The 24,085-nt window shown below is 39.8% G+C and overlaps 1 protein-coding gene across 1 annotated transcript in view; it reads left to right on the forward strand.

Moving 5' to 3' along the window:
* Positions 1-24,085, forward strand: part of TRMT9B (tRNA methyltransferase 9B (putative)) — a 121,349-nt gene that overhangs the window by 80,384 nt on the left and 16,880 nt on the right. Inside the window, exons 3-4 of the mRNA XM_055795429.1 lie at positions 10,479-10,639; positions 17,180-17,696. Coding sequence (XP_055651404.1) covers positions 10,636-10,639; positions 17,180-17,696 — 521 coding nt within the window. The 5' untranslated portion in view covers positions 10,479-10,635. The remainder of the gene's footprint in view (positions 1-10,478; positions 10,640-17,179; positions 17,697-24,085) is intronic.

Here is a 24,085-nt window from a genome sequence, read left to right on the forward strand (position 1 = left end):
AGATATATAGTCTTCTTTATTGGAAGGTAAACTCTTAATTAACTTCACAGAAGGAATAGAAACAGTGGGCAGTCATATTGTAGCCCCACTGTTCTCAGTGCAGTTCTCTCTGGTTCACAGTGGGACAGGTAGGGATATAGGTGCTGTATGCACAAGATCAGCTCATGGAAATATCAGACATCAGGTCTAATTTCTTCCGTATTTGGGAGCCTAAGGGAACCACGTTGGTATAATGAGAACGAAGACCCTAGATAATTTTGAGGTGCTTGAATATCTCCATTCCAGAAGACTTATTTGTTTTTATTAAAGTAGATACAATATGCAATTTAGTTGATAATAGCAGCATGGAGCCCTGAAATTAAGCAGCACAGCTAAGGGAGGGCTATGAGGCAAAACATTATTCATGTCTCCAAGCACAGAGTTGAAAAAAAAATCTTCTCCTGAAATCTCTTAAAGATTGCCACGTAAAGGGAATTTTATATAACTGGGTAGAATACTGGGTATTTTCAAAACACATGTGGGAGAATCACAGTAATGTGAGAACCAGTAACTTTAAGGTTCTTGTGGTTTTAATTATTCTGCAAGGATCACCTTTTCCCCCAGGAAATCAGTAGTAATCATGATGCACGCTCTAGAAATATATCCAAATGTTTCTCAGTGCGTATCACCTGCAACTCTAGGTCTAATGATGCATTTTCACAATGTTTTTTCTACCTTCTTTAAAAGCATTTCTATTTTGCAGAACATGGAAGATAACTCATGGAGGAATTGTCCTCCAGTGATGCTAACAGCCATTCACAGAGCTGCTTAAAAGGATTTTAACAGGAGATGCATATTCACTAGGATGTCTCACTCAATAAATTGTGATTCAAAATGTACACACGTGAAAAATCTTCATGCATGTGGGCTGCTTCACTTGAACAATGACTATTATTCAACAGAGAGCTAAGGTCATGACTCTGAAACTTTTTTAGTCCTTTGAATTTGGTAGTTATTTCTCCAGTATTGGTAGTTAGGACTTTGGGGAGTTTGAAGAGGAACAGAGAGTAAATCTAAACTTTCAAAGTTTAATTCTATGCCTTCCTTAATGCTTTCAAGTACAATAAGCAGCAAAATATTTGCTGATATGTTTTGACTTTGAAATATAGTCGTTTCCTCTGATCACTAAATGTGGCCCTGGGTCCATACTGTAGGATTGCAGTGCATTTATCAGGAATGTAGCGTGACACCTTGGAGAAGCAGCAGGAAGGAATCTGCTGCCTTCTGCCCATTTCTTCAATTAAGGCATTCTGAAGCCTGATACTGTGCTTCATTTCCATTTGTGAGTTCCCTCACTTTGCCTAGGAGGTTTTTCTTGGATCAGTGGGAGGAAACACATTTTGTGACACACACATTTCTGAGAGAGGCCATGAGAGTCTTCTGCTTGTGTATAGTGGGTAGATGCAACCTGAAATGGGACCTGAATCCCATAAGGTAGCTCAAGGCCAATTATTTTTTAAAGAATGTATATGTCAGAAACATGACAATAGGGAGTTGAGATGAAATGATGCGTTACGGTTGCCTCTGCTATTCACTGGTGGGTTGGTTTGCAGTGTATCTGTGCAAGCGCTTTAGTTGAGACGACTGTCACAGGAGTACAGCTGTTCTGCTGTGAGGGACAGCTCATCTGGTGCAGAACAGATGCTTTGAGTTGGAGCGGAGCCTGAGCTGTGAGGCCCGGCTGGATGCTAGCTGGCTCCTTGCTGGTCAAATGTCTTCTCAAAGCCAGGCATACTGGGAGGTGCAGCACAGAGACACACTTGTCTTTGAACAAGCTCAGCCTGACTCCAACTTAGAGTAACAGCCGGTGCTCAGGCCTGGCCCTTGTAGATTTACCAACAGAGTATTCAACGGTGAAAACCCTGAAGCTCAAAGAGGGACAAGAACAAAGTAGTGGTCATCCCCATGCCCTTGGAGAGAAAGGAGATGACAATCTATTTTTGGTATGCTTTGCTTTTTGGCTTAGACAGTGATGTGTTAATGCACAGAACACGCCTGAAGCAGCATTATGGCCCCAGTGATGCCCAAGTGACTCTGCAGCACTGGCTTTGTGCGTTGCTCATGTACATCTCTCCTACATCCTGAACTCCTGAAGCCACCCAGGCAATTTCCTATGTAGGTAAAAAGTAAACGATTATTAAGGAGGTATTAATTCTTCAGCAACTGAGGGAAAGGGTTTTCTGGTTATATTGGTTGTGGATCAAGATAGAAGATAATTTTTTTATATAACTGAAATATTATAGAATAGATGTGTTTGTTCTTTTTAAGCACAGTGCATTAAATCTGAGAAAGCAAAGTTGGCTTCTGTGTAGAGGTTGTATGGGAGAACTTTTTGCTCATGGATTTAGCCACTTACATTTAATAGCATTAGGTGCTGTTGAAACACAGTTGTCATTGGATTTGCTTACATTTTTGGAGAGTAGAGTACAGATAAGGTACTAGATGAGCACTGCAGCTTGGTAATATGTAGCTGTTATGTATCTGCCTTGCTGCTTAGGTTGAGCATTGCCAAAGTGTCTGTCAGGACTTTCCATAGATCCCTAGGATATGTTATAAAAAACTTTAGTAAGAACCTGTTAGTAATTGCCAGACAAGGTCCAATAAGAGAGAACCTTAGGATTTCTTAATACTAAAATAGTGCACCAAGAGTAGGATGAAATAATGTAAAAAACATTTGGAATACTATCAAGAACTTTATGATACAGACCACAGCCAAACTGACATCTTGCTATGACATATTTTCATGTAAGAATTGAATATAGTATTTAAATTTGGTCCCTTATTGTACATTTGAAAGAGCCTGTGTAGTCTCTACCATTACTAGGATTCCAGCCAGACCTCAGCTGCCAGGAAACAGAAACATATAGCTCATACCTGAGGTATGGTATAGATATTGAGACCCAGGTCCTGTGAAGTTCAGTTTTCCATGAGTTAGCTACAGCATCCTCATTACCTCCTGTATTTATAACCTCCTCTACCTCTTTGCTAACTGTCTAAATTTCAGAGGATTTTTTGGGTATAACCTGTTGAGACCCTGGAGTTTCAGAAATGGCTGATTCATGTATGTAGTAATTGTCACACTTATATCAAGTGTGTTTTTCTCAAGAAGTTTTTGGACATCTAAAAAAAGGCTGTCCTGCTCATTGCTTACTTGAAAAACCATAGCATATTACAATTAAAATCTTCCTCACTGCTTCTCTCCCCTGAAAAATGCTGTGTGTGCAGCAGGCAGGCTATCAAGGAAAATTAGTCAGATTAGGAATTCTGTCTGTTTTGGTTGAGACTGGGCAAAGAAAATATTGGCTTGAATAGCAGATGATGTATAAGATATGATTTCTTTTGTTTAAGGAAAAATAAATCCCATTAGCCCATCAGCTCCAGGCTAGTCTTATAAAAAGGTCCAAGGACTTTCATTTTTTCCTGCAGTGAATTACATATTTATGTTCAAATCCATTGGACATTAAGAGAAAAAAAAAGAAAACAATTTGTCAGGATTGTCGGTTTCTGTGCAAGACAGCTTTGTCACAGTGGTTGCAATTCCATTACTCCACTGCATGCCAAATCAATCAGAAAAGCTTGAAAAAACAATCAAACACACATTTTTAAGAGATTATTCTTTGAATTAGCCTCCAAGATTCTCTAAATAGCAAAGCCCACATTAGGATTTTTCTAAACTTGTGTTCATGCAGCCCAATTATGTTAGATTTAAATAGGCTACATACAATAGCTTTTTATTTTTCTAAAGTACTATCAGACCAGTTAGAGCCAGACAGTATAATTAGCATTTCTTATTCCCTGGACAGTCCCAGTAAGGCTGTTACTAACTTTGATAATATTTTGGAGAATGACTCAGATACACTGGTAGATAATTCTCCATTTTCATTAGTCGCATAATTTCTGGCATAAAATAAGGCAGATAACTAATACTTCATATTTTATTTACAGTATTTAAATCTTATTAACTTTTTCAGATACTTTTACAGAAATGATAGAATGAAACTGAAGTGTAAAACTCTTAATTACTGGGTATCAGTTATAAAAAGATGTATCTTTCACGAAGATGCTAAAGTAAGCTTTAAGAGGAAGGTTACACAATAGGGCAAGGCAGGGAGTTTCGACTAATAGCGTGGCAGAGAACAGTGTGAAATTGAGACAGAAGGCAGTGACCCTTAACAAAGGGACTCTGGCTAAGAATTACAGAGGGGGTGCTTCCCCGAGGCAGATGTAGGTGTCATAGTGCTTGTCACTGAATGCTCTGCTCTTTCAGACATTCATCTGTCTCATGGCACAAACAGTTTGGCATCTGCCAAAGCTCATCCATATGGTGAGATTTAAGCACATAAGGATGGCATTCATAGAAGACAGCACGTGAATCTTGTCCTCAGCTAGCTTCTGGAGGATGTGAATAATGGGTTGTGCAATTTTAGAAAAAATCTGCCTTTCCCTTGCAGTTAGATTTCCAAATCTGATCTGTTTGGCTCTTTATCCTGGAAAAGCCTAGTCCCTTTATTTAAAAAATTTAGCCTCGTATTCAGGGATTCAATAAAGCTGATTTTCAGTGCCTATGTCTGTAGTGGCCCCTGAGGTTCAGTGCAAAATTACCTAGACTAGGATGTAAGTGAGCTATCTCAAGTGTTGAATGCAGTCTACCTATGAGTGTGGATCTCCTTGGTAAGTAAATCAAGCCCTGTGTGTTGGCAGTTCTGCTCAAGATGGTGAACAAAGAGGTTGGATACTGATGTCAGAACCATTAGGGACTTGTAAGTATATCGACAAACAGACAAGGCAAAAACAAGTAACTTGGATCCCAAGAGCAATGGCTGTTCCTGAGAATGCAACCTTGTACAAGTCTGGTAGGAAGTAAGGGTTGAAAAAAGCAGCCCGAGGCTGTAGGACAAGAGGTTGTCCCTCAGAAACCACCAGACATAGGGGAAGTTAAAACAGAACTGTTCTGTCAGATCCTAAAACCAGGCATTTTTAGCTGCAACTACAACTGAAGTTGCTGCTCTTTCCAGAAATGTTGCTGAAAACTCCTAGAGAAATGTGGGAACTCGCTAAAAGATGAGAGAACTCACACACTGTTTCTCTTGTTTCTTTCTTTGTCACTGATGCCTTTATGCGGAGTGAACATTGCTGTCTACAGTGAAATTACTCATGTATCTGTAGATAGCTTTGTGGATGACATCTTTCTGATTAAACTGCTTTGAACAATAATGACCAAAGATTGTGATTATTTCCCTATGTTTCTGTCCTTCACAAAGAGAATTTCTCGGTCGCATTTTATTCCCCTTTACAACAAAAGAATGGACTAAACTTGTCACATCAACAATAATGACAGCAAAGACTGCTCTTTAGGTCAGGTGGCAGCATCCTTCCTATGGGCAAGGAAAATAACCTTCTCTTTCTAGCCTTTATGTTTGTTATATTTTCTTTTTTTGAGATGGTCTTTCCTAAGAAGTATATGTGTATCAATTCCACATCCTTCTTGGCTGGAAACTGTTGTAAGTTTTTCTTACAGAGCAGAGCCAGCTCTTCTGGATCTCTAAAGTGGCATATTTTACAAAGGCCTATATTTTAGCTTATCTCAAAGTTCTGAAAAGATTTTTGTTCATGAGGGTGTAATTGTAAATGATTTATGAACCCTGGGTTTTCATAGCATGTTAAAAGTTCAAATGACCGTTAAATTTAAAATTTAAATATCTGAACTAGCTGAAACACTTCTTCAGGCTTGTAATCAGGCAGATATATAGCACTACACACAGCAAGGGAGACCTGGGACTCGTGTTCAGGTCATCAGATGTATTATGTAGACCAACTCTCATTGACGAAGAGTCTAATTTAGTCCTGGATAAAGACCTTCATCTCTTCCTTTAATCATCCAAAGACAGAATATGTTGGTAATATATGTTCATTCTCAAACAGCATAATTTTGCTTAACCTAAGCTAAATTTCTTTAGGCTTCTTTGAATTGGTAGCCAGTTACAAGTTATTGAAATAGAAAGTGCTACTGAATGTGAGTGGTGATAGTGAAATCTGACCCTGCATTTGCTCTTTGCTATCTTTCTGGGTTTTGAAAGAAATATAAAACAGTAGCCTTGCCCTTAATAATCGCTTTTAGTCGAATCACATAGCTTTCTTGAGGCTGTGTTCCTCTTACTTGACCATAGCCATCTGAACATTAAGTATGTGCTCCAGTTTAGTTTGTTGAATTAGCCTTTCAGCAGACAGTATGAGGTAGCCCTGGAAGGCAAGTCATCCCACCTTTTTTAGAGTGGGACAAACTGCCTTGTGGAGCTGTCTGTCTGTCTCTGCTATCTATGTGGGAGTCTGGACTGTTAAGTAGGTAAGTGCACCTGGTCAGACAAATAGATTTGGGTACCAAGTTGACAGAGATATCCTTTTTGTATTTTTTTTTAATTGAGAAATAAAATAGGGATTTGTATAACAAAATATTGGCAAATAAACCCTTAAATTCTTTCTTAACAAATTAAAATTATTGACAATGGACATAAACAGAGTGCTCCATTCATCATTTAAATGTTTTACTGGGATGGCAAATCAAATATCTTTTGATGTGTGTTTATGGGATTTAATTTGCTAAAATCACTTCTCTGAAATTCCTGGAATGAGAAGGCTAATAAACTGAAATGTTGCAAGGTTGCCAAAAGGAACAGCTCTTTAAACATTAGACTTGAGAATTTGTGTGGGCTGGAGAAAAACTCAAAGAGTTATATTGTCTTTATTGTATTTAAATTTGAAATTCTCAGGAGAGGGTCTTCTAATATAAAGGTCTTACAGTTTTGAAAGAACTGAAATAAAGGAAGGTGAAAATATTTACAGATAAACCCCTCTTATATAAGAGAGAGACACAGCAATAACTGATATAACTGTAATTTAAATGTCTATATTTCAAATGTTCTCTGTCAGGCTTTGTGCAAAATATCAGATATTCAAAGATATTTGAACTAATTGTTTACCTGACTCCAGAGAGTAAAAAGTTGCTGTTTGTTGTAGAAGTGAGCATAATCATTGCAAGTATGTGCATAAGTAGTAAAGAATGCACCCACTTCTCCAATATAGTTTTATAGCTCATGGCTTGTCCTTGGCTGCAGGCTGATTGGAGGCATCTCCTGCTCAGAAGGGGCTGCTTGTGGAAGAAGAAGAGGAAGCAGAAGCTGCAGGTAGATGGAGGTATCAGACAGTGCACCTTAGTTCTGAGAGAAGGCGCTCTGGTTGTCACAGGAATGGCAGTTCTCATCCTCTTGGCTAATGATCCTGTGCTTTTTTGATGTTGTCTTCCTCACCATGAAGCCTTGTTATGTCTGATGGGAAGCTTAGCTAGATGTGAGCATTTGCATTCACATTTCCTTTGTGGACGCAAGGGTAATCAGTGAAACAGCACATCAGTGGCGTATTACTGACCAAACTGGGACCAGGTGGATAAAACTTCCCAGCAGCAAGAATCAGAATTTGCTAGCTGTGGCTTCCTTTATGAAGATGTTATAAAGGCTACAGTGTTGATTAGAAGGGCCTCTCCATGGGTGAAAATCTTGTCCCTATCTCTCTTTATCTTTCAATCCTCTAGTGGCACCCTGGGAGTGAGAATGTATGAACTACTTTCTGGAGATAGGAATCTCCTATCGGGATAATGGTCACTAAGAGAGGAGATTGTTGCATAAAGAATGTGCCTGCCACCATCCAACAAGTGGCTTGTGTTATAGACCAGTAATTTTTCTCTGAGTGAAGCAAATTCTTGCAAAACTTGCCATCTCTCCTACTCAGAGTAGGCAAACAGATAGGCACTGCTGAAATACTGTTTTCTTTGCAGAGCCCTGAAAATCCTCAGAAGTAATACAAAAAATAAAAACAGACCTCTGGGGCTTGGAGGTGTAATGCAGGAACCTGTTTCATTTTCTCTGAACAGTCACCTCAGAATTGTATGCTGCCTTCCCATCAGTGATTTTTGAGGTAGGTCTGTACATAGCAGAATGTACAGTTTGCATCCACCTTAAGGTGATCCTTTAATCTTGACAACTGAATGTCCTGAATGCACACCAGCATGACTTCTGGAAGGGTTTGTTCACATAATCTTCCACCACAAGAGAACCACTTCCTTGCAAAACTCTTGAATAAGGACACTCGTGCTCATGGAAAGGTTTTAGAGACTTTAGGGTATGCTTAAAAGGTGTGACACACCAAACCTTCCTGCCTAGTGCTGAATTCAGCTGCAACAACCTGGGGTAGCGGGCCTTTTGGGCTGGGGTGTCCACTAAACCCATCTCCTTTCTCAGATATGAGGTTGGGGTGCAAGGGCTGAGCTAAATAGACAAGGCAGAATCGTGGGACTGCTGACTGATGCTATACCCCTCATACTACTTATACACTTGAAAAGTGATTCAGATGCATAGATGATGAGTACAGGTTGAGAGTCTGGAACAGAAAAGCACAGTGAAGTGAACAAGGGAGACAAGTATACAAAGCAAAAACATTTCATTTGTAACAATACCAAACAGAAACTGGGCAAAATATCATGACTTTTAGACAAGAGCACTGAAAATGTCTGATTAATATTTGTTCCTATTATTATAATATGGTATATGTATACATATTTTATAAAGCAAACTGTGAAGCAATACAAGTGAACTACTGTAATGTAGTACAATGTAACTACTGAAATGCTGCAGTAAAGATGGCTAATGTATTAAACCCCAACAAATTACATGCTTCCATAAATATGTAAAGTTAATCTGTATGTAGTACACTAAGGAAAGCAAGTCAAATTTCTAGTTTGACTGCTTGTAAGCATCTGTTAAAGCAGTGCAAGAATCTTAATGGGCACTTTGCATTAGTAGCACGTGCAAATTTGGGAACAGAATCTGATCTTGTGATTCTTACTCTGAATCAGCCAGAAATAATGCATATTTTTTTTTAAAGGTTAGGACTCATAGATCCAAACATTCCCATATTTGGCATCTGACCTGCTCCCTGAACTCCAGCTGAGTAAGTCTGAGTAGATCTCATGTTGACTAAAGGGATCTTAGATACTCAGTCAAATGAAGATACCAGGGCTCAGTGGTCTAAGCGTAGGCTTCCATGCCATTTGTGATGACCTAGGGGATCCTGTCAGGCCTCCACAAACTTGCTGCAGAAGGGCACAGATCTTGTACAGCTCCTGCATCGTATTTTCCAGTCTTGTGGGGATATTTCAGGTGACAGGCCCCTCTCTGTAGCCATCTAAACTGAAATATCTTCATCTGTGAGGAAATACTTCCAACTCAGGTGACGTATCTAAACATATCTTCAGATGGCTCAACAGCATCCATTTGTCTGATTTAGAGGGAATTGTATATGTTATCCAAATGTAAGTGCAGGGATGTGTTTATCAGGGTCTAAAAATCTGCACGGTGGATGCAGAACTAGTGCACAGCTATGTGACAGGTGTGATTGGTAGCGGTTAAACTGGTAGAAGAAAAACAACTTACTGTGTAAGCATATCCAGAGAAGGTGAAGAAGTGCATTGCAGCATGAAGATAGTCATGAGATAGCTGTAAGGATCATGAATGATACACCATCATAATGCTATACAAGCAGAAACACATTTTCTATGTGTAGAAAACAGGAAAGTAGAGCGGGAATATTCTCACCACACTGTTCTTTTAGACACAGCAATAGCTTTAATCCACCTCCGTTTCCTCCTCCTGGTTTTCAACTAACTCATTGCTTTCCATTAGTGAGAAGTTTTCAGAGCTTAGCATCTCTCATTAAGGCCATCAGCAATCGCCTCAGTTGCACCCATTGGATCCGGAAAGAAAAAACTGGTTTATGGCATGTTTTACACGGCTTTTTTTTTTGTGATGGGTGGTCATGCCTGAGCTGAAGCCGTATCAGAGAAGCCACTGCCCATGATAGCAGGGCATAGGATTCTTCTCAGGTAAACAGGTCTACATCTATACTGGCAAGGATTAAAAGAAAAGAAGGCACTTGGGCTTAACCACTGTGCTCAGATTTTCCAAACTGTTTAGCTGTTAGCATGCTTCCTGCGATATTTTGGCAGATGCCAGTTAGGATTTCACCAGACAATTCCTGAGCTTGGCTCAGAAGACAGCACAGGCTGGGGATTTTTCCTAAAAAGCAGTTCCCTGCTCCATGTGCTATGCAATAACACTGAACATCTTGGTCTGGGAGTAGGGAAGCAGTGGCCTTTCAAAAATTCATTGGTTTGAATGTAGTGTAGCATACCTCAGTCCTCTAACTTCTGTCCCTCCCTGGTACAGATCAGACATTTCCCTTCAGATCTTTGTTGTGATTCCTGCCAAGACGTGGAGATGCTAACCTGAAGTCTACTAGTGGTCAAGAACTTTTACACATATTTTTGATGTAAAGATTTTTTTTGGGGGGGGGGCACATTTTAACCACATCTTTTCTACTCCTCATGTCAGGTGCTTTCCCTGCCAGTGGTCACTCTCTCAAGGCCTAAAAGCTCCAAGTGACATCAACAGAGAAACATGTTAGCTTCCTCTCTCTGCTGGTGGCATTGAGTGTAACAGCAGTTTGCTTCCAAAGGAGAAATCTGAAGGGCCTCAGAAAGCAAGTTGTATGGGTAAGCTTAAAATGGTTAACCATTTCAAAATCTGTTAAAGTTCTATTATGCATTTTGGGTGATCTTACCAGTATTAGGATCTCACTTCAGAGACACAGGAGAAGTGGACCTGCAGCTTTAGTGAACTAAAGAAGGTGCATTTTCAAGATAAGAAGTGAAAAGCAGAAAGACGGTTTGTTCTGGAGTTTTTCCCTACTTGGGATGGGAAACCATGCTATACATACATGCAGCTAACATGAGACTTTTCCTAGCTCTGATGCAGTTTGGACAGGAGGATCTAACTGGAGTGTGTTCCTTTTTTCTGTTCCTTGGTGATCAGAAGGAATTAAATTAGACTAACTACCCCCCACCCCTATGAAATGGGCTAACAGACAAGAAAACAGAGCCCAATGCATTGGGTTGAGTTGAGCACATTGCTTTATTTTGTCCTGACAGTTATAGGATGTGGGTATATATGGGAAGAATAGGAGCCCTAGGGACTAAGGAGAAAAGACAGTGGACTCCACAGCTCCAGGAAAATGGTTTCTGCTGAGATCTCTTGGTACCAGAAGTCTGACATATTCACAGTACTCCTGGTAGATAGTTCAGCTGAGAAAGACAATATTTAAGGCCCAGAGTATTCTGAACTCATCTGCCATCTAAAGTAAGAAGAAGATGAAAAAGAAGCACATGGTCTTCTTGTAACAGATTTGGTCTGCTGTGAACATGGGGAGGCTGTGGACGTGCCATCTTTCAATACTGTCCACTGTGTAGCTACATGTGGCTACTGCCAGTCTGACACACATGCACAGCCTTCTTAGTGGCCTGTGATCCATTGCAGGGAGAGACTGATGGGATGCTCACTTGTGTTTCTTTCTGTCCTGTGCACCAGATACTAGCTTTAAACAACATTCAAAAACATTTGTTGATGTTTCTGTTTTTAGTGTTTCAGTCTTGCTCAATATACTAAAATCACATGAAAACCGAGCAACATACACCTATTTCTAAAATGTATGTGTCATACTCTGCACAGTACGTGAAACTGATAGCAGTCATTGGATCTTTCAAGCTCAGAAATTCAGGCATCAGAAGACCCAGCTGCTTTTTTTTTCAAATTCTAACGAGATTTGTAATGCACCTGGTAAATATCTGCCCTTTCAGAAACACAATTTCACTTCTGCCAAAATAAGCATTGAGAGTATTAACGCAGGTCAAGTGGTTTACTGTTGGTATGAGCAACAGCATAAGTAACCCATAATTTGAATCTAAAATGAATAATGAGTAGCTACCATTGTATGATTTAAGACTGAACAAAACAGAAGGCAGTAAGGAAATCTAAGAAAAAGGTGCCTGAAAAAGCAAAAGAAAAGAAAAGAACATTATAGCTGAGTTACTTTTCTTGCTTTAGCTGTGACACAGGTGGGAGAACAACTGTGGAGGTGAGTGGAGCCTCAGGTAAAGGATTAGAAAACCTATAAAACCTGACAAGAACAAAGAATCCCTGAGTCTCGTGAACACTTTTGAGCTTAAGGAGCTAAGTCTGACTGAACTACCTCCAGTTTCCCACATCTCCTGGGGTAGCTGGTCAAAAGACCGGTAAGACCCTGTTAACAGAGTGCGTGGAATCAAATTTGCCATCATATATAGACAAATATTTTCTGTAGACAATGTGCACTGCACTGTTCTAGTCTGTTTTAAGCTCTTTCTAGGCTGATGGCCCAAACAGTCTGGGATGGGGATCAATGTCTAGAAAGGTGAGTTGAGTGCTGGCTTTTTCATGGACTTTATGTGTGTTTTGGGACAAATATTTTGATCTCCTGTGACACAATTATTGTTAATAACTTAATAGAGGAAGAAAGTTTATGCTTTCCAAAAAGAAGTGGGAGCATTAGAGGCCTGCATCTTCCTGACCCAGGAAATGACAAGGATCTGTGTTTTATTGTACAAGTGCACTATTCACTCTCTGTTTGCCCTCTTTTACATTTACTTGTCTCTGAAGCTGAATTTCAGTTCATACTGGAGGCATTCAGTGAAGTGCATTTTTATTATATGCTTCAATTCAGATCAAAATGTCAAAACACTATAGGAAAGTAATCTTTATTCTTAGCCATAGAGAAGAAATGCATATACTTGAAGAGCCTATCCTTGTGCAATGTCTGCAGCACTTTTGCAGAGGAAAGATATTTAAGTACTGAGTGCTTTGTCCTGCAAAGAGATGGCCATTGAATAATAATTAGTTTTTGTAAGGTAAATAAATCCAACTCTCCTTCCCTGCATGCCAAATAGAGTCTTATGCCTTCAGGATGCTGGGATGCATCCCAGGGTCTGATAACATGCCATCCTAACATCTATAGTGTGTGGATGCTAGCAGTCCTGAAATGCTGGTGTTCCTCTGCCTCCAACATAGTTAGGCACAAAATTATGTCATGTTGTTTCTCTTTGGCATTGTTATTTTATTTACAAATGCTCTGTCTCTTCACTACCACAAAAAACCCCAACTACTTCTACTACTGAAAACTGACATTACAAAACAAAGGAGAGGAAGGTTGATGCCAAAATGAAACTGAACGAAGCAATTGTATCAAAAAAAGGTATTCTCAATCTGATTGATAAAGACAACAGTCTCTCTGTGTTCATCTTTCTTCCAAAATATTTGCTTTAAAATTTTAATTGATTAAAGCCAAAGCTATAATATGTATGAAGTGCAACTTAACAGTGTACAGATTTTACCCATCCTTCCTGACACTTGGCAACATTTTCAGTTGGTATATAATTGATGTATTCGGTCCATCTATGGATCTGGGGTTTGGAGTTGTACTTCCTGGAGAACAGTCAATGGGTCTGCTTGGGTAAGATAGGACATAGATTAAATAAGGGCACCTTAAGGAGCCGTGCATTTTTATGTGGATTTCTTGGATCTACTATTGCATTTCATAATAATTATTTTTCAATTAAATTTTCCACAACACCATTACAGTTGTATCTCACTTTAGCCTCTGATAGTGCAACAAGAAAATAATTTCACTCTTCTGTGGTTGGTTCTGCGCTTTACCTCTTGCAGCAGCTATGTTGAAATCACAAAGACTCATACTAGCGAGGTGAACATGAATTGTCCTGTAAAGCTCGGTTATAATGCTCAAGTATTAAATAATAGTGCTTAGCACTTATGCAACTTAATGCCTTATAATCTTCAAAGCACTTTACAAATCTTAACTAGTTAATCCCCACAGCAGCCTTGTGTGGTAGGTTATGAAGGCCACACATTAAAAATGTCACACAGTATGAGCTGGCCTGCATACTAAGCTTACGTGAAAAAAATACCTGCAGTTACATCCGTGAAGTCATGAATGCTAATTTTACTGGGCTGTAACAAGCCTTACTTTCAATAAATTGGTTCTGCTTTCTTATCCCGTTCAAGGTAAATCTGTTATACTCTGCAGCATTGCTCAGCACACAGTATTATCACAATTTTGAGGATATTTTTTATTATTAAAAATAAGCAGAGAATCTGAATTTTATTTAAGAAATGAAGTTTCTAGTGCCAGTGATTGCAGAGAAAATGCACGGGAAAGGGTCAGAAAGTCTCTAAAGACTGAAACACTCAGGAGAGTAACTACCATATTCACCGACTTCTTTTGAAAACATGAGTTTTGTGATATGGAGGTTGACTGCAGACAAAATATGCTTATACCAAATTTTACTGGGGAACTGAAGTATTCAGAGACCCCACTTCATTCAGGAAATAGTATGTTTTTCTAGGTCAATTTTCTTTGAATTTTTGTGTTCCAGAAAAAAAAAAAAAGAAGAAGAAAAAAAAAGAATATTGAATAGCTATTGCTTTAGCCTGTTTCAGGTCTAAAATTTCCCTGTATTTTATGACTAAATATGACTAAAATGAAATGTCAATACTGCTTTTAGTTCACTGTAATAATGCTGACTTACTGATGTCACAAAGGCCACTGGTTCCAGTTTTTGTTAGTTCTGCTGGAAAACTTTTAAAACAACATTACAGTTTGAAGGTAACATTGTAATTCTATGTGAAGACCCAATTCAGCAACCAAAGATGTAAGCTATTAGCTCATGATTACATCTTAAGCATCTCCATAGAAAATAAGCCTCTGCAAAGTGTTTATCCTTTGTAATACCTAGCATAGAGAGGAAACAATGGCTTTGACTGGTGAGCCCTTCTTCTAAGAGAAGCAGATAGAAAGCAGATTTTTTGTCACAATTTTTTTTTTAAAAAAAATTAATTTTCCAGAATGTCTACTGAGATAGTGTAGCATGATGTATAAATACAGTATGATCCTTCCTGTCCAAGACATCAGGCAACTTAATGCCTTCCTTTTGCTTTCATCTACAACCGTCTCTCTCTGTAAAGCTTATAATTTAAGAGCTGATCCTTTGTAAGAAGGAAGCTGTATGGTATCATGAAGACTGACCTCAATTCCTTATTTCCCTTCTGCTTCAACCTGGAAACTTTTGTTTCCTTGTTTTTCACTCTCTTTCTTCCTGTCTTTGTTTTCCTTCCTTTTCTTTCCATATTTTCTCACCTCTGGAGAAAAATAACAAATAACCTTTGAAGGAATAATTAGCAATCTCTGCGACCCTGTGGTAAAAACGTTTACCTGATTCACTGCTAAAGTAGTTATCTAAGGATCAGAGTTTCAGACAGACCAGGAAAAGAGAAATTTCTACATGAGAGTTGGTAAGGGATGAGCAGAAAAGACACCCTAGAAAGCAAAGGGATAACAGGCAGAGGCATGATTAGCCACTCTCACATGCTTGCCACTACATAATTCTAAATGTTCCAAGTGGAGCCTGGCGTTCTGCAGACAAACTCATAATTAAATACAGGGTTGTAATACACATGCACAAGAAGCCTGAATTAAGGTTTCATGGGTAGCCTTCTGGCTTTCCCAGCCTTTGACCACTTGATTGGGTGACCTAAATCCTTTTTAATATAGAAAAAATTGATTTCAGTGAGGTCTTTTAATTGCTTAGGGAGGACGGGTTGTTAAGGACTGCAATTTGTTATGCAATTATAGATGCATAAGTACTAGAAAGGAAAAAGTATTCTATTTTGATTCTGCCTAAATTTGTATACCATGCTGAGACCTTAATACCTGTGGTGCATGAAGCTACGTGACTGACATCTATTGCAAATGCATGGGAAGCAGGAAGTCTGCCAGAGAATGTATAGGACTGGTAGATAATCGTAGTTCTAAAGGGCATCCAGAAAAGATTAATTTGTAAGGGGAAAGGCTGCATGAATTCACCATGGGGGAGTTTTAAGGGAATCTACATCAGAATCTTTTTATAAAAAGGTTAAATTTGAGGCAGTTGTTTCAAACTGAAGAGCTTTTAAAACAAGTCAGTAACTGTGTCAGCAAACAACATGGACCAGATGGCATTCACAGTTGAGGAATATTTATGAAACTCAGGTACGAAGTTACTGCAGGTGCCGAACTATAAGCTGTTTTGTGTAGCCTTCTGCTGAAATAAGCTTGGTACTTGAAGGTAAATGAGAACGAGCCAAGTATGATGGCATCATACACAGATACCTGAGAAATCTGGGAATGGCAGACCCTCATTTGTCTGCACCAGCCAATTTAGCTGACATTACGTTACAGAGTTAAATTAGCAGATGTACGTGCAAGTATGGAGCAACAGGGACAGGTCAACATGATGTTTGTAGAGGACAATCACGTCTTACAGATCAGTCAAAGCTCTTTGAAGGACTTAAGAAGGTTAATTATGATTTAGCCAACAGCTCTGACTGTTGAATAACTTGATAATGAAGACCAAGAGCTTCATCATTGCTCCATGACTTTGGTGTATTTAATAGAATATTAGGTTCCTATGTCTTTAGTGCAGTTTTTCTCAGCTTGTTCTTATAATCTTCCTGTGTCACTATTGTGGGTTTGTTTGTTTGGTTTTGTTTGGTTTGGTTTTTTTTTTGTTTTTGTTTTTGTTTTTTTAGTTCAGGTGGAATTGTCAAAATAAAAGGAATGCATGATCCTGAGTAATTCTGGCAGTTTTGAAAATACTATCAATACATGGTCACATTCCCACTGTTTCCTCATAATCCTATCTCCAGGTACCTTCAAAGCTGGTTTGAGCAAAAGGCTACCTATAACAGTAAATAGTTCAGTACCTGCAGTACTTTGTGCGATGCTGTGCCGAGTTCCCTGCCTGTCATATTGGCTCGTATTGCTTCATCACAGTCTTCTCTATCTGTAATCTCTTATACATAATTTATAAGGTCTTGAGACAGGACTATATCTGGTGTTTATATCGCTAATAGTATCAGAGTCCTGGTGCTTGGCTGGGGTTCTCTGTACTTGTCTAATAAACACCAATAAATATGTGAAAGTATAGAAGCAATCTGCCATTTTTAGACTGCTTTCGTAGGAGTCGGTGCTGGAGCACAGGGGAAAAAAAATTTCCCCCTCGGCACTCGGGATGGGAACCCTTGCAGGCAGGACCTAGTGCAGAGGTTGGCTTTGAGCTTAACCTTTACATGAGCAAGAGCTAATCCTCCTTGGCCGCTTTTACCACCAGCAGAGACAGCACGGCTCCCATCAACCTCGGTTTGGAGGATCCCGGGGACCCTGCCGCTCCCCCCCCCCCCTCCCCTCGACGGGAGCAGTCCAGCACCACCATCACCATCTCCACCAGCACCACCCTCCGCTCCTGGCAGGAGACGCCCAAGGGATGAGACGAGACCGCAAGGAGAAGAGTTAACAGGGGAAGCGCTAACCCGGCCCTTCTCGCCCGCCTCCGCCTGCCTGCGGAGAAGTGGGGGATCGGGATCCGCCGGCCGGGGGGGGCCCGGCGGAGAGGCGCGGGGAGGGCGCCCTCCTCGCGCCTCTCCGCCGCCCTCCCAGCCCACGGCGCGGCACGGCTCGGCACCACGGCACGGCTCGGCACCACGGCACGGCTCGGCACCACGGCACGGCGCGGCTCGGTACGGCTCCGCACGGCGCGGCGCGGCGCGGCTCGGCTCGGCACGGCGCGGCACGGCCAAGCGCCGCCCCCGCGGCGGGATGCAGCCGCCGCCACCGCCCCGCGGGTGCAGGTAAGGAGCGGAGCGGGGGTGGGGGGGAGCGGGGCCGCCGCGCTGCGCGGGGAGGTGCGGAGGGCAGCTCCCCCCGCCTTCGCCCTGGGCTGCCCGTAGGGGGGGGAAATACTAATAATAATAATAATAAATAAATAAAAAAAAGGCGACAAAATCCCCAACCCCAAACCACCCCCAAAAAAGCGCCGCTGAGGGCTGGCGGCGGTAGATTTTTGCAGATCGGCATGGTTCTCTTCCAAACACTGGCCGCCCAGCCGGGGGTGCCCCGGGGGCGCTGACCCACCCCGGGACAGAAGGATTTCGGGATTAACTCGGTTTTTACACACACACACACACACACACCCCTTCCCCCTTTTAACCGAACGGAGCGGCGGCTGGCGGAGCTGGGAGCCCGCACGCGGCTGGCGCGGGATTTGGCGGCGCGGTTGGGGAGGGTGGGTTCTAGGAGCCGTGGGGGGAACTGCAACAGAAATAATAAAGTTTCTCCCTGGTCTCCTGATTAATTAAAAATGAAGTATGCTCTGCGCATTGGCAAACAGTCCGAAGCAATGATCTGGAGCATCCTATACCGTAGTAGTTAATTATTTTTTTTTTTTCTCTTCCGAGAAAATTCAAAATATCTAGGTATCGCTTTTGTAAGGCCACATAGAGCCCTCACTCTTGCAGCGTGTTCACTATTTAATGGATGTAAAAGGATTTTCATTCCCGCTGAATGTCAGTGGGAGCAGCGAGAGCTCAGGGAGTCGGGTCACCAGCTCCTTTTCTTTTGCAAAGAGAGTGCAGAATTAATTCAGCAGCACTGCTGTGCTAATGTGGTGCACAGCACGACATTCCCTGCTGATACAGCTGTTCAGGTGAAGCATGCTTCTGGAGTTTATGATTTTCAGCATGAAACTCGAGAAACAGATAAGAAAAGCATGCAGCAGCCTCTCCATGAGCAAGAGAAAAGGTCCTCTGGGGACGTTTTAATGCCCCATAATGGACTCCAGGGGGTTGGGTTTCATTTTTGTAATTTGTTTTCAGTCTAGTATAGCAATATATTTATTTCAGTTGTATATGCTATTTATAGAGCACGTCTTTGAACCAGCACATTTTTATTTACTGATTTCCTTCTCACATTGTGTATTTGTAATGGATTGCACGCTGAGATAGTTCAGTGGTGCTGCTATTGTTTAACTTACAGAGATGTGCATTTTGGGCAGATTAGGTACGTGTAGGTAACTGTGGAGTGCATTTTAATATCGCCTCTGGCAAGGAGATCTTCAAAGGCATAAAACATTTTCAAGTCTGTATATAATGCTAAACTGGACTTGGTGAGAAGAAAAAAAATGCAAGTAACTTCATAATTTTCTACATTTTCTAAAGTAATCCAATCATAAATCCACCACTGAAGTTATAAAGCAAATTTAGTTTGAAATCAGCCCCGCATCAACGGATAAACACTTTCCATGCAAACACTCAGATTTGCAAGTATTCTGCCATCCATTCTGGATGGATGAATCAGAATATGGGACAATACAAATGGCATAAGGCTCTGTCCTGAAAAAGTTATGTGCAAATTCCTGCCTTTAGTTATTACTAAATAGGCTACCTGAGGTCAGTAAGATGATTTACAATACATAAAGTTAAGCAGATGTCCATGTCTTTGCAGTAACAGGATCTACATATCCAAGTTTGTAAGTAATACTAGATACAGAATAATCCGGTGTGGCAGAAAACCACAGTTTGAGGGCTGCACGTCTTTTAATTTCTAAAGATGAACGAGATTGGAAAAATACTTCAGACTTTTCTATGCTTATGAATTAATTTGAAAATAATTTAAAAATGAAAAATGAACTTCTGTTCAAAAGTGCTTAACATTAAAGACACTGCTTCTTCAAAAGTTATGTATATACCTTCGTAAATGGAGACAGAAATACCAACTGAATTTCTGGGAGAAAAAAAGTCTAACTATTGAAAAATAAAATAAATATTTGTCTCTTAGTCAGGCTTTACGTACTTGACTAAAACTCATGTGACACCGAGTCCTACCCGATTTATTTTTTTTCCTCAGAAAAGTTTAAACATAACGCAGTTGGACCAGAGGCACTGTATATTTAGGTTTGTGTTTTGCTGTTGAAAAATATTCCATTTTGAAGAAAGCTTTACTTTTGGGTCTACATTCAATAATTTCAGAAAAATTAATTACTTGTGGACCAAAGTTGTTTTAAAAAATGTTTCTATTGATGATTCAGATACCAATGTTTTTAGGTATCAACTCTTGTTCGGCATCATACAATAATTTCCTGGAAAATATTGATTTTAAGAAAATAAAAAAATTGCATCTAAAAAGGCCGTTGTATTAAGATATTTTTCCAGAGAACTTTTGTGGTGGTTGTATGAAATTTCAGCTCCCTTAGGGAGGTTTTTCTTTCTATGCCAAATAGGAAAAATTGCTTTATATAAAGGCCTTTCTTTGCCTTAAAATAGAGGGCTTAGATATATTGAGTTATGTAAAAAGGTATCACTCATACTATAAAGCACTTAAAATGAAACAGCCTTTCAGTGAGACTGTGGTGGTTTATGGAAACAAGAACCTTTTCTAGGCATTTTGGCTGCAGGGATGCTAAGCCTTTACGCTGCTCAGTCCACTCCAGCTGCGACTGGAAGAACCTGTGTCTTTGATAGTGGCAAGACACTTCTTGGAGGGTTGCAACTCGACCTTTTAGTAACAACATAATGCAATTTTTCTGCATTGAAGTCTAGCTCTGAATCCTGATAGGATTACTGGTGTATCTTCAGATGCCTTTGTCAGCTGCGTAAGCACCCAGTTACTATCAGATAGTACTTAAAATAACTTTTGGTCTTTGAGCACTGTGAAACACCTTTTCTCTTTCAAGAAAGCAAATACAAATACATGACTTCCTATGATTAACAGTAACGTGAAAATAAAAGCTAACCAGTCAGATTTTTGAGTTTTGTAGGATAATAAAAACGGAATTCTGTCTTTGCTCTCATTTGGATGGTCAGAATGAGACATCCTGAGGTTAACTTGATACCTAATACTGTCTGCCACAATGCTTGTTCTTTTGAAATTGTATTTGGTGAGTATACTGAGCACTAAATACATTTGTATAAGAATATTTTTAGATAGGAAATTGTATGTTTGGTTATAATAAACGTGATAAGAGTAGTTTATAAAAGGTATCAAGAGAATCCATTTAGTAGTTCCATAATTACTGTAATTTGTTGTGCAATATTTTATATTTAATCTTTGGATCAAAGGTAAACATTGGCAGCCTTAATTTGGAAACTTGTTTGATAATGTGCTGCTTATCTTTCTGTCACTAAGATATCCAGTTTCAGCAAAAGATGAATTTTAAAGTAATTGAATGTCTTAAGTCAGTTTGTAAATTGTTTTAATTGGGGAGGCTTTGTGTGTAGCACCAAGTACAATATAAGTACCAACAGTGATGAGCTCTATGGGCTGGTGAACGAGGAGAATTATACTGCATAAATTCAAACTAATCCGTCAGGGCATAGTAGTGTGAATGCAAACCCAGAGTGTGAGGAAACAGAAGGAATTTAGAAAGCTATAATTCCAGAACTGTAGGATGACATTAAGGAATCAAATATTCCTATGAATATAGTTTGGCATGAAGAATGCAGACATATGGAGAGGATACAGAGAATAACAACAATACTTGTAAAAGACCACCTAGACTGATTCATCAGGGAGGATGAAAAGTAAATATTTAATACTTAGTTAACTGCTGGTAAATAAAGGAGAGGAGAAGAGAACTGTTTACAAGTATTTGAGAGATACAGTGTGACCAAGGAGGCAAAATAGCCACATCTAAAGCTTATGAGTAGGGTAGCACGGCCAGGGACTTTGAGATACTGGTGCAGGGCTATCAGGAATCAAACCAACCTGCTGAAAGTCAGGAGGAAATTAGTTTAATATCTGTACTAATTTAGCTGTAGAAACAACTCCTGTGTTGAAGAGTGGTAAACATTGTGAAGCAGCCTTTCAGCCTTTCATTTTTTTTTTTCTACAGCAGGTCACTGAAATCTTGCTCATAACTTGACTAGCTGAAGTTTTGTACTTCATAGACACACAGAGTCACAAGGCTAGATGTTGGGGTATCATCTGCCTCCCCTGAAGCTGCATCAATTACGTGTTACATCAATGTATTTCCTGACAGTTGCTTAAATGATTTATCTTTTTAAGAGCCCATTGATGGAGGCTTCATGACCTACCCAGTCCACACACAGTTGTCTCCAGTGGTTTTCTGTCCTTGTTTTTAAAATGCCTCACCTGTATCTTCCTTGCTGTAGTTTAAGCCCGCTATTTTTTGTCTACCCTTTGTTTTGGAGAACAGGTTATTCCCTCCTATTTTTCAGCAGCCCTTCTTGTATGAGAAGATGGTTCTGTCTTGTCCTGAACAAACAATTTGAAACAACCATCTTTCCCAGTGGTTTACTTGATTTCTGATCTCTTTGAGATTTGCAATGATCTCTGATCATTTTTGTTCTCTTCTGTATTATTCTTGCTTGAAATTGGCCATAATACTCAAACTGATACATCAGCAGTGCTGACTGTAGGAGAAGAACAACTTTATGTAACTTCAAAGTATCTGCCCTATTTCTGTGTGCTGGTCTTACTTTTTTTTTTTTTTTTTTTTTTTTTTTTTGCAACAGTATCTTGTAAAAGCTACCATAACACCATAGCACGTATGGTGTTAAATCTGTGAGATGTTATAACGCCCAGACCTACTTTTGTAGAGCTGCTGCCAGTCGTCCTTCAGACTATATTTGTGCAGTTTGTTATCCTTATCTAAATGAAATGCTTTGCTTTTGTATTTTTCAATCTGTTAAAACACTTGAATTCTAACACCATTATCCAGTGCATTTGAACCCTTGCCAGTTTGGTCCGTCTGCAGATAGAATGCTATTCCCTAATCCATTATGCAAAGAAATCACGGAGGAGTACCCAAAACAGACTCTTGACCAGATTTGTTCAGGGTATCCTTCCAGCGTGACAGTGAATTGTTGATAACTACACTCTAAATTGACACTTCCGAACAGTACTAACTTCTGCTGCAATTTCATCTAAACCAACTGTCCCTAATTTGTTTACAAGAATATCATGAGACCAGGGACTATACGTGCTGCCCACAGGTTTCTCAAAACTAATTGCTTGTGGCCCTAAGACTGGCAAATCAGAGGCCAGTGCAATCAGTTCCCTAAATACTGTTTATTAGGCTAGTTGTTTTGAAAACTCTGAACTTATTTAAAAAGTCCCAATCTATTGCTTCCCTATATTCTTTTCCCTTTGTCACTGATATATTAGCTGCTTGGTGGCAATTAATAAGAATAGTGAAGAAGAAGAAAAACCTAAACACTTTGCTCTTCTCAGCACTATTTATTACCATTTTTTTCCTAGTCCTCCCTTCTATTTTAATGTCAGTACATAGTGTTTCTGTGCAGGATCTGAAGATGCACATCAGTGCACATCTAGCACCAGGGATTTTTGACTGTATGGGAATCTGGTAGGAAGAGACCATCTGCTGGGAGCTGATTTATGAGTTTTGATGTGATAGTAAAGATGAACAGACATTTAAAGGGACTGTGCAACTTTTGCATGAGTATGCTCCTTCTTTCAGTGTTTTTTAATGGCAAAGGGTCCATGTTTGTGCATTGTCATCTTAGCAGAATGCTACTTACCTACAGAATGGAGTTTATGTACTTGGTGAAGTAAATCTCTTTACAGTGCAACCTCTCAGCTACGCAGACTGTGGTAGACCATGACCCTAAATGCAAAACAGCAAAGGGAATATTAAATGATTAACTGATCCAAGAATGTGCAGTGAATAGTACTAGGTTTTGCCTGGACTGCAAAATGAAGCTGACAAAATGAATGTGGTGGTGAATGTTTGTTATTTTGAGTAACTAGAGCTTGAACTGTAAACTTACTTAGCCCGAGATCTTGAAAGAACAGCCTCAGTGCTTTCAGTCTCTCTTTGGGGGAAGGTCATCTCTATTTTGTAGTAAGAAAAAATACAATGATAGTGACTTCATTTCAATCAATGAAATTGCTTTAAAATTCTAGGTTCACAGTGAGCATTTCAACTAACAGTGATTCTTGTCAAATGTATCTCAGCTCTTTGTTTTTCACTTCAGAATTTCCCAGATTTTACTGGAGGAAGGATTCTTAATCATGACTTCAGCTCAATAAGGTTTCAGATATGCTGCACAGAGTTCCCCTTGCTCTAATTTCAAGCTGTGCATTTTCATGGGATTGTAGCAGTTCATGCGTGGGTGAAATTAATAACTGGAGTTGTTAGCCTTATGTAAGCAAATCATCTACTGTATCCTCTTGCTAAACTTTCATGCAGCTAGTTTAGCTA

This window comes from Falco peregrinus, chromosome 2, assembly GCF_023634155.1.
Source record: "Falco peregrinus isolate bFalPer1 chromosome 2, bFalPer1.pri, whole genome shotgun sequence".
In the NCBI taxonomy this organism is placed as follows: domain Eukaryota; kingdom Metazoa; phylum Chordata; class Aves; order Falconiformes; family Falconidae; genus Falco; species Falco peregrinus.